At 49.8% G+C, this 14,402-nt stretch overlaps 1 protein-coding gene and 1 pseudogene across 1 annotated transcript; one reads left to right on the top strand and one right to left on the bottom strand.

Annotated features, from left to right (window-relative positions):
- The first annotated feature begins 183 nt into the window (after positions 1-183).
- LOC120713548 lies at positions 184-1,182 on the top strand (annotated as a pseudogene).
- Positions 1,183-11,266: 10,084 nt separating this feature from the next.
- LOC120712920 (transcription factor bHLH78-like) lies at positions 11,267-13,719 on the bottom strand. Its single transcript, XM_039998848.1, has 8 exons — positions 13,070-13,719; positions 12,732-12,971; positions 12,567-12,632; positions 12,399-12,467; positions 12,240-12,311; positions 11,937-12,152; positions 11,766-11,850; positions 11,267-11,675 (listed from the first exon to the last, which is right to left on the bottom strand). The coding sequence occupies exons 1-8, from the start codon at positions 13,478-13,480 to the stop codon at positions 11,638-11,640; spliced, it is 1,197 nt and encodes a 398-aa protein (XP_039854782.1). The 5' UTR covers positions 13,481-13,719; the 3' UTR covers positions 11,267-11,637.
- Positions 13,720-14,402: the final 683 nt, after the last annotated feature.

Below are 14,402 nucleotides of genomic sequence, written 5' to 3'. Positions count from 1 at the left end.
GCGGCCCCGGCGCCGCATGGTGTTGTGCAGTTCAGCAGTTGTGCGTGGCGCGGCCTGTTTCGATTCTGGAGGCCGGAGTCGAACTGCGCGGCGCGGGGGCAGAGAACCAACCCGCTGCGGCAGTGGAAAGGATGGGTGGCGGGCCGTGCAACGGAGTAGTTGCAAGAGGACGGTGACTCGGGCATGGCCATGGGCTGTTTGTTGCCAACAGCACCAAACAGCCTGAGCCCCCAGGGCGCAGGCGGCGCACGTCTGTTTGCTGTCCCCGTCCGGAGCTCCGGGCACCGGCAAGGACCTGCGTGCGTTCGCATCGACGTGGATGCAATGCCTCGAATCCGCTGGAGAATGTAGGCTCACAGCCTGTCCGGCACATGGAAGGCATTTCCTCCCGCCTCCCAGAATTCCAAAGAGTACATACAGCTACCCCACGGCGCGCGCGAACGTTGAACGCGCGGTGGTAGCGCCGAGCACGCACGTAGCCACGTACCACGGCAAAGCCAACCATACACGGGCCCGTGGTTGTTGACTTCGCGGCACGCGCCACGAATCGAGCAACCGTCGAACCCCGTTGCCTGCCAAGACTCCAAAGGCCGCACTCCTCCGATCCTGCAGCGATCGAGGGTGCGTGCGTGCCGCCGGTGGCAGCGTGCATCATCCTCGCCCTCCTTTTTTTTCTCCACGTTTTTTTTCTGATGACGGGACGCGCTGCGCTGTGCAGGGGTCCGTACGTGGTGTGGCTGGGGCCCTGTGGCGGCGCCGGCGGGGGCGCCCGGGACGTGGACACGCGCGGCGTCGGCCGAGTCGCCAGGGTGGCCGACTGGCCGTCCGCCACGGGGACGCCGTCCACGCCGTGTCCGCGCAGCTGTACGACCGCGGCGGCCGCCAGGAGTGGACCAACCAGGCCTCTGAGGCGGCCCCCTCGGGGGAGCTCGCCGAGATCTGCCTGCGCCCCGGCGAGCACCTCACCGGCGTGGAAGGCCACTGCGGCGAGTTCGAGGGCGGTTTCGTTCTGTGCGCGCTCACGCTCGTCAGCGACCGGCCGGCGGCAGGATCCTCGGCTTCCACGCGCGCTCCGGCCGCCACCTCGACGCCATCGGCACCAGGATCGAACGGCAAGAAAACAGAGCAGTGATGGCCGCTCGCTCATGTAGTCATTCCGCATCACTCGGCCTGCACGCCTGACAGCGTGACCAGCCATGACCAGCCTGACAGGGCTAACGGGGGAGAGAGCGCGAGGCCAGCCACATGCGCCGCATCGACGACGACGACGCCACGGTCCCTGGAGGCCTTCCGGGCCGCATGCCGGCGGCGGGCGGGCGCACCGGATCGCCAGCCATGACGCGCCACCGCTACGAGCTACTACCACGTTGGGCAAGCGTGCACGGCATGGCCGAAAACGCTCGCGCGTAGCCGTAGGCCTGGGCCGGCACCGGACCGCCCTTGTTGCCGCGGCGGACCGCGCTGGCGAGCTACAACTGGGTCGGAACGAAACGCAATGGAGCAGCCTTCAGCTGTTACCACCAGATCGAAGAGGACCTGTCTATCCGCTTCAGCCCTTTGCCCTGGCACCAAGTTGCTGCTCGACACGCCTGAATGTTTGTAGAACTGGTCTTGGTGTGAGCACTGTGACTCCAACCGATGATGCCCAGCAAGCTTTAGCAAAGTTGCAGAGTAAAAAGAGGTGATCGAGCTGCAGTTCCAGGTCTTCTTTTTTTAGAACGACAGTTTCAGGTCTTTGGAGAATGCCGAGATCAAAAGTGTAGGATTCCACCAGTTTTGGGACTGGCAGTCTTTGGAGAACTCAGATACCAACTGCAGGAGTCGTAGACTGGTAGGTTTCCTTGACGTCTCGCGGGGAGGTGGCGTCACTCGTGAGGCTGCCAATCCGGGGTCATTAGTTGGCGAGCGTGCGCCGCGGTAGCATTGCAGCGAATGACCGTTGCAAGCAGGAAGCAGCGCATGTACACTAGTAGTTTGAAGTAGTGAATATACACTTGACTTCTATTCTACCTTCTACTCTATTTTTTTTATTTTTCGGGACAACGGATGTGTGGGTGAGTGAATGGGCGGGGCCTGGATTTCACATACATATACATGTAGAACTAAGATTTGGTAAAAAAAAGATGCGGACAATTCTTTAGTGTCTTAAGTTTAGTTATACAGATTTCACATACATATGCATGTAGAACTAGTAAGACTAAGGTTTGGTAAAAAGAAGATGCAGAAGCAATTATGAGTTCTATCAATGAAGATGCAATTATGGTTAAAAAAAGATAACGATGTTGGATGAAAAACATGAATGGGCCATCAGTTTTTTTTTGTTTATTCCATGTTGCAGAACGACAGCCAATCAAATCTTTATTTTACCCTCCTGTATGGCTAAACATTGTGCTAGCACATTAATAACTTTGTAATTCTAAAAAACTTTCAAATATAAAAAATTATGAAACTTTTTACTAGCATATTAATAACTTTGTAGGTCCAAAAAATTTTAAAATTTGAACTATGAACTTTGTAGTAGCACACTAATAAGCTTTGTAGTCCCAAAAATTTTGAAATCTGTATATATAAACTTAGTAGTAGTACAGTAATTAAAATTTTTTAGTTCCCCAAAAACTTTGAAATCTGAAACTATGAACTTTGAACTAGGAAACAAAGAAACTTTTTAGTCCCAAAAACTTCGAAGTATGAAACTATGTTCTTTAAATATGGGGTTGTCCCAAAAATTATTAGCTCCAAAAATCTTCTATTAACCCATTTTAAATTATGTACTCCCAGATCCAAAACTTTAATTCAAACCTTACACTCTAAATTCAGAAACTTTCTACTAATATATTTTCAAACTTTCTACACGAGACTCTACAACTTTGTAATTTCAAAACTTTGTACACTAAATTTCAAAACTTTCTACAATTAAATTTAAAAATCTATACTACTAGATACAAAACTTTATACATGGATATTTGAAACCTTTTAAAAATAGATATAGAACATTTTAGATAAAAAACTTTCTGCTAAAATAAAAAATTAACACTAAATTTAATAACTTTGGGCTTGTAAATTTTTTTAGTAAAATAAACTCTAAACTTTGCATCTCAAAATTAGAAAACTTTCTACTAACATGTTATAAACTTTGTATTCTCATCAATACAACTTTACTCTTCAAAAAATATGAAACTTTGTGACAAAACATTTAAAACTTTATCCTTTTACATCTAATACTTCATAACTAAAAGCCTTTGCATTTCCATATTGGGAACTTTGTTCTAGCCTCTCAGAAACTTTGTATCTCTTGGTTCTAGAACTTTATCTTAAAAACGTTACAACCCTAAACATTAGAACACATGAACTTTACAAATATAACATTACTGACTTTGTACTCCAAACTCTAAAATTTTGTAATTACAACAAATTTAGCATTCAAATTTAGAGATTTCATACCAGTGTATTTTGAAACACATATGTATAGAATTTTTTCATAGCAACCAATGTGCCTTGATCTCACCTGAATGCTTAAGTGTTGTGGTCCAAATCTTGTTTGAGAGCTATCAATGAGCCTTTGCCTGACCTGCGCAAAATGAGAGTTTAGTAAGCTTCTTATTAATGTGGACACATCATCATCACAGAACTCACAAAAAAAACTAAGATTCAACTAATGGGGAGAAAAATAATATACCTGCATGATTGGAGAAAAAGACAGTGTGTTTAGTAAAAACGAAAGATCACCTAAGTCTGTGTTTAGTATAAACCTTTTATTCTAATCTTTACATTCTATATTCAGGGAATTGCAGCTTGCACACTTCAAAAATATTGTTCTTATGAAAAAAAACATTGTAATTTCAAACTTTACACTATGAATATATGGAACTATGTACTGCCAAATTGTAAACTATGCACTCCATGCTACAAAAATTTACATATATTTGAAGTTCTACATATGACGCTTTATAGTAGAATCTTGAAAGTTTTTGCCTCTTATATGAAAAACTTTTATAGAATACCTAGCTTTGAATGCACATATTTGAAAATTTAATACTCGTATTTGTGAAAAAACTATGAAGCATATAAAACATCACATGTCTAAACTTATATAGTTCCATGCTAAAACTCTAAACTGACTACTTGAAAACTTTGAATGAATATTGAGAACTTTCAGATCATGTTTATAAAAACTTTGGATAAATGATTACAAACGTAATGAATATATCAAGGCATGAAATAAAATTTTTGAACCCCTCAATTCACAGCACTAACTAACTTGTATGCCTAACAAAAAAGAGTTTCATGTCATAATGTGAAGTTTTTTTTGGAAAGAGGCACAACTTTGGGCCGATATATTAAAAACTTTGTACCTAGAGGTGTAAAACTTTGAAATTAGTGTACAATAGCTTCCATCAAATATATATTTTGACATAAACTAATTTGTTTTAGGACCCTCATCACAAACCGGAGATTAGATACCCTCTCACTTGCTCTGGAACTTTTGAAAATGAAGTAGACGGTGGAATCCGAAGCAGCATTGAAGCGGAATTTGGAAAACGATAGTCTCTTATAAGGACGCATGTCCCGTTCGCTGCCTAACGGTCCTGGCGCACGCGCGCTCTATAACAATTTCGCTGCCAATCGCTTGCGCGCCCGCTACTGCAACATGGGCCTCCGCCTCTCCAGCAGACAGGCCTAACGGTACACCCTACCGCTGCGTTCAGTGTCCCTTGCTGCTTGGTCCAGTGCCTCCTTTAATTCTAGAGGGGAATTTAAGGCCGAAAGCTTAGTGCCGGTTAACTACACATTAATTGGAAAAAAGAACTCCAGCCTTCTTCTTCTTCTTCGAATTGTGCCTCTGAATAGTCTACAAACCGCCCGCTGTTGGTTAGTCCTTCAGCATGAAAAATCTTGGTGCAGCTCTCATGTGATGTGATGCCACAAGAACAGCCGTGCATGCTGAAAACTCTGTGCATGGTGTACGATGCTGTGTTTAGATGCAAAAAGTTTGCGAAAAGTGAAATTGAAAAGCACTGTAGTACTTTTCGTTTGTATGTGGTAAATATTGTTCTACCATGGGCTAACTAGGCTCAAAAGATTCATCTCGCAATGTACATCCAAACTGTGCAATAAATTATTTTATTTACCCACATTTAGTGTTCTATGCATGCGTCATTTGCTACCCGACGGAAAGTTTGGAAATTTTGGAGGAACTAAACACAGCCTGAGGAGAGGAGTTGGGCACAGGCAATTCAAAAGTTCAGGCATTGTCATGGATAGTCCGGCCAAGGAGTTCCTACCCGTCTTGTCAGATTCGACACTTTCTGAAATACACCAATCACCAAGCAGACACCGCCCGTTTCTGCCTCTTCTTGGGACCAAGAATCAGTCCACGCTTTGAACCACGTTGTGTTTTAGGCTTGTAGTGGCAATTAGCGTGCTAAGTGAAGGTCACCTCCGTTCATACTTGCATTGGACAGGCCACACATCACGACGAGTCGACGACGACCAAGGCAGCACGAACAAAAGTGTAGGTGTTGGCCGACTAGGACGCAGAGCCGCGGGGGAAGCTAGCGGACACACAGAACTGAACCCAAAACGACACTCCTCCGGCCATGACAGCTCCCTGCAGGCTCAGGCAATGATGCCAAGCCATGGCTCCTGAAAGCTGAATGATTCCCATGATAACACCCGGATCATGGACCAGATGAAACTCCTCGTCCCCTCCTCCTCAATCCAAGCGATCCTGATCCACCTGACACCAGGGTTCACCTTACCGACGGTAAAGCGATTTTCGCCAACTAGCGGTATCGGTAAACCGGCGGTAAATCGCCGGAAACCGCTAGAAACCGCTCGAAGTGACAATTCAAATTCAAAAAACCGGTAACCGTTGTTTACCGACCGGTAATCGATGTTTACCGACCGGTAACCGTCGTTTTTAACCGGTAAACACCGTATGACTTTGGAAAATTAAAAATTTTGGCAGCATTTCACCGTAATTTTGTAAATATCATTACTGATGGTATATATCAAACAATTATATAACATTTACACATACATAGAATAGAAGTTCATATCCATAAAAATAGAAATTCACATCCATAGTCCATATAGATCATCACAACAATAGTCCATGCAAATCATCACAACCATAGTCCTCACAAACCATCATCGTCAATATATATAATACATAGTAATGGTATCTGGTCCAAATGAACAAATGAACAAATGAAAATATATGTACATATTTGAAATATGAACACACATATATACATATAGCTAAAATGAACAAATTAACATCCAACTACCATGAACAAATGGATCCATATAGCTAATATGAACACATGTTTTTGAATATAGCTACACAACAAACATCTTAAAATCAATGTAAAATCAAGAAATACTCACAATGCAGTGGTTTCCGGTCCAAACGCGCCGATTTCCGCTCGGAAAACGCCGAATACCGCTCGGGATTAGAGGATACCGCTCGGGATTACCGGTCCGAAAGTTTTTTTGTTTTTTTGAGTGCCCAAACAGTCAAATATTTGAACATGTTCTATATTAGAATGATGTATGTCATCTCTACTTTCTTACCATATTTTTTCTTTTTTATTTCAAATATTTTTGAAAATTTTAAATTTGGGCGAAATTTTTCGAAATTTACCGCTGGTATGGGTTGCCGTCTAGTAGCGGTATCGGTAAAAATCGGCGGTAACCGATCGGTAAGGAAAACACTGCCTGACACCAACGCAGGCCGCGGAATCAGGTCCTCCATAACTCAACGGCAATCCCCTCCCATGGCAGGCACCCGTTCATGCACGCACCTCCCAAATCCCAATCCCAATCCCCGTGGGTTTACGCACACGGCGTGGCCGGTCCATGGTGCCCCCCGTTGCGCCGCACCTGGTGCGGCCGGCCGTGAGGCCACAGCCCGGCCGGCTGGCTGCTGCTCTTGGGGGCCATGGTTGTTCAAGGAAGAACTAGTTGGCGCCGTCCCCACAGACCCCGGGTCGGGCTGATAACGCTTGTGCTTCCAGTAGATTGCAAGCTAGTAGCTCGCTCGCATCCCCACACCTTAACAACTCTTTACATGCGCATCAATGCTTTCGTGGACCATACCACAAGTAGTGCTGCTGCTGCTCTTTCCTTCTTTTTTTTTTCTTTCGCAACACCCCCCACTCCATCCACAGCTACATTATCGTCGCGAACAGTCACTGACACGTAGGCTCGTTCGGAAACCGGCTGGCCGGGCCCACACATCAGTGACCGTTCGCGACGATTTCGTCGCAACCGCAGCACGGAGGACCAGGACCAGGAGGCAGGAGCACCCCCCCTCTCCCAAATGGGAATTAGCTGTGGCATCTCAGGACTCCACCGGGCGGGGTGTCTTACTTTGCCGGGGAGAGGAGGAGGAGTTGGATCGGATACACGGCACGCTGTCCCGAATCGGCCCGACGGCGACGGCGCACCTAACAGCTGAATTGCGTCCGGGATGATCATTGCGAGGTGTTCATCATTGCTTTTGCTTTGCTCCCTCGATCCATCCATCCATCCATCTATCCATCCGCTGCTCTTTTTTTCCTCCTGCTTTCGCGTGGGTCGACGCGTCAGGGGAGGATGGCCGGAAGGCAGGCACGAGCCCGATGGGGATGCTGCCGCCGCCGCCGCCCTGATGATCGCTTGCATTGAAGCCGCTGCTCCATCACCCGGGACCAGACGGATTATCCACTCCGATCCTTAGCTTCTTTGCGTCTTCAGACTTTCAGAGACCTGCAGCCAGATGCCCAGATTTGTGGGGCCTGGAGTAGACTGTAGGTAGCTAGCTCATCCGCTGCTGATGAAAACAAAACTTTTAGAGAATGCTCGATCTGGACTGAACAGTGGCGATCGACCCTATTGCGTTCGTTGTGTATTTAATTTGGTTTTGTATATGATTCTGTCACGGAATGGATAGTTTATAATTCTCTCGTGCCATGATGAGATCGATGGAGCAGTGGTCGGTTCGATTCAATTCGTTTCATCTCGGCTCTTGAATTGGATCTTCACGCATGGCCGATTGCTATCACGCCACCATCACCTCGCCGATCGGATCTGGCCATACCGTCAGATCTAGCTCGACCACGCCGGCGTTCTCCACCGTACGTGCCGTCTCGCCCTCGCCGTCGACTGTGGCCGCACCGCACGCACGTCTCGGCGCGTACGGACCCGTCCACGCACGCGCCGATCGTATTCGTATCGCCATCTGTGTACGCGTACCCTCCGGCCCAGGGGCGGAGACAGGGGCGGGCAGGGGCCTGGCCCCCTATGATTTCCAAATTTACACTACAAATTTAAATTTTGATTAAATTTTTATATAAATTTATATGGTTGGCTCCCCCTAACAATGAAAAAATCATCATCCTGGCTCCGCTCCTGCTCCGGCCGATCGCCGTCGCTCCAACCTTTCCACAACGGGCCGCGCCGCTGCCGTACGGCCCGGCGGTGCCGGGATTCCCGACGGCGCCGGCGATCCCTCCCATGATTCCGGGCTCGCGTCGTGCGCTGGTCGCCGCCGTGCCACCGGGGTTGACTGAACCGAGAGGGCTTGGGCTTCCGTCCGCTCCCCCTGACATGTCGCGGCCGGACGGGACGCTGCCGCTTGACCGGCCGGAGGGGATCGGAGGGAGAGGGGGGGGGGGGGGGGGGGGGGGGGAGGAGCACGTGAGGATTGTGCCGGAGCCGGAGCCCCGAACGTGTGGCGGCGCGCGCGCCGCGGCGCCGCGCGGCCGCGAGTCAGCCGGCGACGTTCGCGTGGCGCGGTCGCCGGGAAAGTAGGGGGGCCCCCGGGAAGCAAGCCGTGGGTCGCGGCAGGACCGGTAGGGATGGCGGAGGGCGACGTGGCCTTGGTCACCGGATGACAAGGGTGCTATTGCTGGGGCTGACAGGGCGCTACGCTGCTGCGAGCGAGGGATTCTGTTCTGCAGCAATCTGCTCGTACTCATGCGTGTTCCAAACATTTTTCTTCGAGCTGAGCTTACCTGTTCCAAGCATTTCTCTTTTTTTTTAGAACTTGACATTTCTTTTTCGGGCTTACTACTACATGTTCAAAACATGTCAACCAAGTTCGTTGGGCATTGTTTCTTTTCTTTTCTGAACAAACCGTGGACAGTGCACGAGACAGCTGGCCCGTTTAGTTTCAAAAAAAATTTCACGGTATCCGTCACATCAAATCTTTGGATATATGCATGGAACATTAAATGTAATTAAAAAAATAATTAATTACACAGTCCAACAGATTAGCACGAGATGAATTTTTTAAATTTAATTAGTTTATAATTATACATTAATTGTCAAATAACAACAAAAGTACTACGGTGTCAAAACTCAAAAATTTTGGCGAGGCTTCAGAAGGATGCGAAAGCGAAACATTTAAATCTTCAGTTGCGCGAGCGGACAGCACGGCGCCAAGGTCAGAAGGACGGACCGACCCAAAGCCCGCGGAGCCTTGGAGAAGCAGGGCACGGCGGCGACGTCTCGCGCGGCGCGGTTCGTCCTCTGTAGTGTGCAGCCGGGGCACGCGAGTTATTGCGGGCATCCCCATGGGCGCGCGATCGGAGGGGGAGGGAAGAAATGGGCAGGCACGGCATTGAACGCCCGCTCCCGCGCGCCCGCGCTGTGCGCGACAAGAGGTTCGGCGCCCCCGCGGCGACGTGGACGGCTAACCTTCGGGGTGTCGACGGCGGAGCGCGGACAGCGACGCCGCCGCGCCCCCGAGTCCCCCGCCGCGGTTCCCTGTGTGCGCGCGCACGGTCCCGGACACGGACGCCTCCGGGCTCCGGCCTGGCGGGCTTCGTCAACCTCGCGACGCCGGCCGGCAGAGTCGCCGTGGAGCCTTAATGGACGTAGCTGACGCAGAGAGGTTTTCGCTGCCGCGGCGAGGTCGATCCGTGGACCATGGCCGGCTACGGCCACGAGGCGCGCGTGTAGAGAGAGAGAGAGAGAGAGAGAGAGAGAGCGGTGGGTGCAGGCGGCGTGCGGATGGACGGATGGCGTTTTCCGGGGCGGGGAGCGGCCGGCGAGAGCGACGGCGAGCCTAACCGCGGGATTGGTAGGGGAGCACGCCCGCTTTTGGGGACGGTCCCTGTAGGCGCACGCGCGTACACGAACACGAACCGGAGCCCGGGACGGAGGAAGACAACAAAGACCGGACCTGACAGCGTACTGTTCTACCCTCTAGGGTGGATCACCATCTGGCCATCTGGGGCTTGTCCGGGGAAAACACGCAGACCATGGGGTTATTCTCTCAGTGAATCTAGAAGCATGAGAGCATCTATCCTGTATTTTCAAAGTTTATAAAAAAATATTGAAGCATTTGCGTTCTTACCCTTACTTTAAAAAATAATTGTAGTTACTTTTATTTTTTAAACTTTATGATTTTACCCTTTACTGTTCCAATTCAGTATGATTTTACCGCTAGTCAACAGTCAAAACAGGAGCAAATACACAAAGATTAGCGGCGAAATCACAATGCAGGGGTGATAACACTGAAAACCCAAAAATATATATTGGTGACCAAAGTTTTTTTTAAAAGAAAGAGGTTGATTTGTGGCAGTTTAGAACTACACATGTAAAAACGCTAAAACAACATATATATATATATATATATATATATATCTCGAACCAAAGCACGCGTTTGCTCAGCGCCATGTTTTGGATCCTTGACATCACTTGAATCCAGTCACTCTCTTAACATGTAGCACGACAGAGCAACTAAACTGTTCAGGGACGCTAGCTACTGCTAGTAGCTACCAACGGGAGCAGAGCGCTCGTAGTCGTAGTACGCAACGGAGCAGCGCGGTCAGGCCCCGAGGGCGTCCAGCGGGGAGCGAGCCTGGCCCGAGAGCGAGAGCGCTCCTCGTAGAAAAGCGACGCGTAACCTACCGCGCCATGCACCCGTAGAGGTCGAGCACATCACCGTCGGCGACGAGGATAGGCGAGCCCACGGACAGCGTCCGCGCCGACGAGCTCGCTCCCCCTGGCGGCGGCGTTCCGAGCTTGACGGGGGGCAGCCCAGCCAGCAGCGGCGACGCAGCTTGCTCGGGGTTAGACTGGATTGGATCCCCGCCGTAGCCACGAAGCATCATGCCAGGCGCCGCGAGATATTCAGGGAAAGCGTGGGATAGCTCGCAATGGCACAGCTAAACTGATGGGAAAACGATGGGACATCGGCAGCTTTGATTTGTGACAGGACAGGACCCCAGTGCTTCGTGCTTTCATCCAGCAAACCCTTCCAGCTCATTCAGACTAGGAACCTGGCGCCAGTAAGCAATAGTATTCCGCACCATATTCTTAATTTCTTATACACATAGTAACTATCCGGTGATTGCTGTTACTGCTAATCAATCTTCTTGGAGACATTAATCGCTGGGGAAAATATCGAAAAAAAGAAAAAAAGAATCGCATCGCCCTAATACAGGCAGGATCATGACAAACGAATTCGTCGCCAAGGGCCTGCGTACAGACTGTCTGTTAGCTAGTAGCTTCAGAGTTCAGAGCTCGGAGCTTCACTCAGCCGCCGCCACTGATGCTGTAGTACTCTCTTCAGAGTTCTTTCCTGCTATGTACAGATCGCTCCCTCGGGTTGGTTGGTCGGTGGTGATAGTCTACGACGGCTGACTAGAACTCCATCTTCATGTGCCCCGCTTGTAATTGACCTGTTTTTGGACGGTAATTCGGGCAGGTCAGTGAGATGTCTGAACCGAAGCAAGTAGGATTCAGTAAAACATTTGTCAATTTTTACTGACCGTGGAAGCTCCCGTTCTCCTCCTGGCTCTGCCCGTTGTCGATGTGGAAAACGCTCTGGAGATCGTCCTCCCAGAAGTTCCTTTGCTGAGAGGAATGCAACCCAGCTACGTTAGGATAAGGTTCCTAAGAACGCCGGTTGATTCAGTTTAGTATCTTCAGGATCAAATTACCTGCAGGTTTGTGCTCGGCGTCCCATCCTGAAACGCGTACTGCGCGTTGGTGGCCTGGGACAGAGCCAGGTCCAGCGGGTTCAGGCCGCACTGGTTCTCCAGGCCGTTCTGAACAAACGACTGGAAGACGTCTCCTTGATCGCTGAAGGGAAACCCCGAGCTGGAGCTTTCCAGCGAGAAGACTGAACTTGCTGAAGGGCCACAGGCTTGAAACATCTGAATTTTTACAGCGGCGTATGTGAGGAGCTAGTCGTTTGGTGGACCATCACAAGACATGTTCAGAAGGGGAAAGTTTACACTTACATCCTTCTGCAGGAGGGTAGGCAGGTTACTGAAGTCAAGTGGATTCACAGTTGCAAGCTTCATGGAGAGGAACTGAAGCCACAAGACAGTGAAATTGATCAGAATTCTGAAACTGCATCGACGATGGCATCAGTCGATTTGAACAGGACTGCTGCTTACCTCGACTTGTCGTTGCAGTGACTGCACGTAGTTTATGATTTCATCAAGCATGAGTGCCTTGCCAATCACCTACACAAAACAACATTTAACCACAAGAATTCAATAACCTTGTGGCTCTAGGATCAACTACTACCAGCGCTCCTTTTCGAAGCTGCTCATTCCACGTACCTTGGTGCATCCTGGCACCAGGTCCTGGAGAACCTTCATCCTTTGGCTGATCCTCTCCCTCCTCACCTATTGAACACACGAGATGAAGTCAACACGGCGTGATGGAAATGGAATTCGACGAGCTGGAAGGGAGCATGGCAGGCAAATGATGGGAAATTGTAGTACCCTCTCTGCGAGGCTGTGGCTGTCAGTGGCCTGCCCTCTCCTGGCCCGGACATGGACGTAGTCCTTGGGGGGCTCAACCGGCTTGGCATTCTTCCCCTTCCCCGCCGGCTTCTGCCCGCCGTCCTCGACGGAGCTGTCGCTCCCGGCCTGTTCCGACTTGGGCTTCACGGGGCTCTCCTCCTTCCCCTCGGCGCCCTTCGTCTTCAACCTCTTGGCATCCGGATCCTTCTGGTCCCCAGCCTGAGCACAAAGAATTTCGACGCGGATTTCAGCGTCAGTGGCGCGAAACGCGGGGCAGGAGCGAGGCGGGGCAGCAATTCGAGCAGAGCGAAGCTCACCTGAGCAGAGGGCTCCTTGCCCTTGCCTTTGGACGCGGCGGGCGCCTTCCTCTTCTTGGCATTGGCGTCCTTCATCGCGGACGCCGGGTCGGACACCGACGACGCCTCCCGGGAGCAGGCGAACTCGCCGTTGCTCGCGGCGGGCGCCGGCGGCGGCAGCCCGAAGAGGCCGGCCGCGGCGCCGGCGCCAGCGAAGCGCTGCCCACTGAAGTTGGACAGCCGCGCCGCGCGCTCCGCGAACCCGGGGTCGCCGCAGAACCTCTCAAGGCAGTCCTCCCCGCCATCGCCGCCCGCCACCGCGGCGCCGTCCAGCATCGCCGCCGGCTCGGAGCCGAGCACGCCGAAGTCGAGCCTCGGCGCCGAGCTCAGCAGGCTGGCAATGTAGTCCCCGCCGCCGGCCCTGCCCTCCATCGCGGCCGCAAGCGAGCTGGCTAGAGTAGACTGGCCGGAACGGGAACGCCGTCCGAGGAGCGGGTCAGTCCTCCCTTTCGCGGTGGTGGATTTGGGGAAAGGCGTCTCCTTTAGGTGGCGAATCGGAGGCAGAGGAGATTTATAGGGAGTTGGGAGCTGGGGGATGGATGCTTTGGGGATTGGGCAATGGGCTGGAGGTCAAAGCGTGGTGGTAAACTGGTGATGCCCCGCTGCAGCTGGAAGTGGAAGCTTTTCGGTTTGGGGTGGGGAGAGGCTGCCTTTTCAGGCTGCGCCACTGCCCTGACCCACTTTAAGCAGCTCTGCCGCCGGCGCCGTAACAGGTAATACTAGGAAGTAAAAGCTAAAAAATAAGAGTAAAATATATTGACAGTCCTAAAACTTTACTCGAATTCTAGGTCTCTAATCTTTCAAAATGTAATTTTAGATCCTAAAAACTTCTCCGCTCGGATCCCAGAACTCTAAAAATATATTTTTGGATTTTCAAACTTATCTCAATGTGTCATTTCAGTACCTAAACTCTCAAAGTAAATTTTCATATACCTAAAATTGCTAATAATTAATTGTATTTAGAATGGATTGTTTATTAAATTATTTTCCGGTCGATTCATTTAGAAATCTTATCACTAACACTTTTTTAATTCTGAATTAGCTACTTATTAATCATACATCATGAGTTAATCTATATCATTTGATATTAACTGTGGATATTATAATTTTCTCATTTAACATGGAGATATTAATGCTAATCCTGAATATTTCCTACTGTCACTTGGACACCAAATAATGTTTATCTTTAGACTTGCATACTCACCTTCTTGTTGAAATCTTTTGCTGGTTTTCTTGACATGCAATCTTATCAGTTCACCGTTGCACGATACACAACGATACGATCATACTAATC

The sequence above is a fragment of the Panicum virgatum genome, chromosome 6K, assembly GCF_016808335.1.
Source record: "Panicum virgatum strain AP13 chromosome 6K, P.virgatum_v5, whole genome shotgun sequence".
NCBI lineage: Eukaryota > Viridiplantae > Streptophyta > Magnoliopsida > Poales > Poaceae > Panicum > Panicum virgatum.
Note: the sequence above shows the minus strand (reverse complement) of the source record. Positions and strands in the feature narration are given on the sequence as shown.

Bases quoted from the DNA above. Each gene is read 5' to 3' on its own strand.
- LOC120712920 (XM_039998848.1), bottom strand. From the start codon at position 13,480: ATGGAGGGCAGGGCCGGCGGCGGGGACTACATTGCCAGCCTGCTGAGC. The intron at 12,972-13,069 runs GTGAGCTTCGCT...CTTTGTGCTCAG, and splicing joins GCAAGGAGCCCTCTGCTCAG to GCTGGGGACCAGAAGGATCC. The intron at 12,633-12,731 runs GTACTACAATTT...TGTGTTCAATAG, and splicing joins GCCACAGCCTCGCAGAGAGG to GTGAGGAGGGAGAGGATCAG.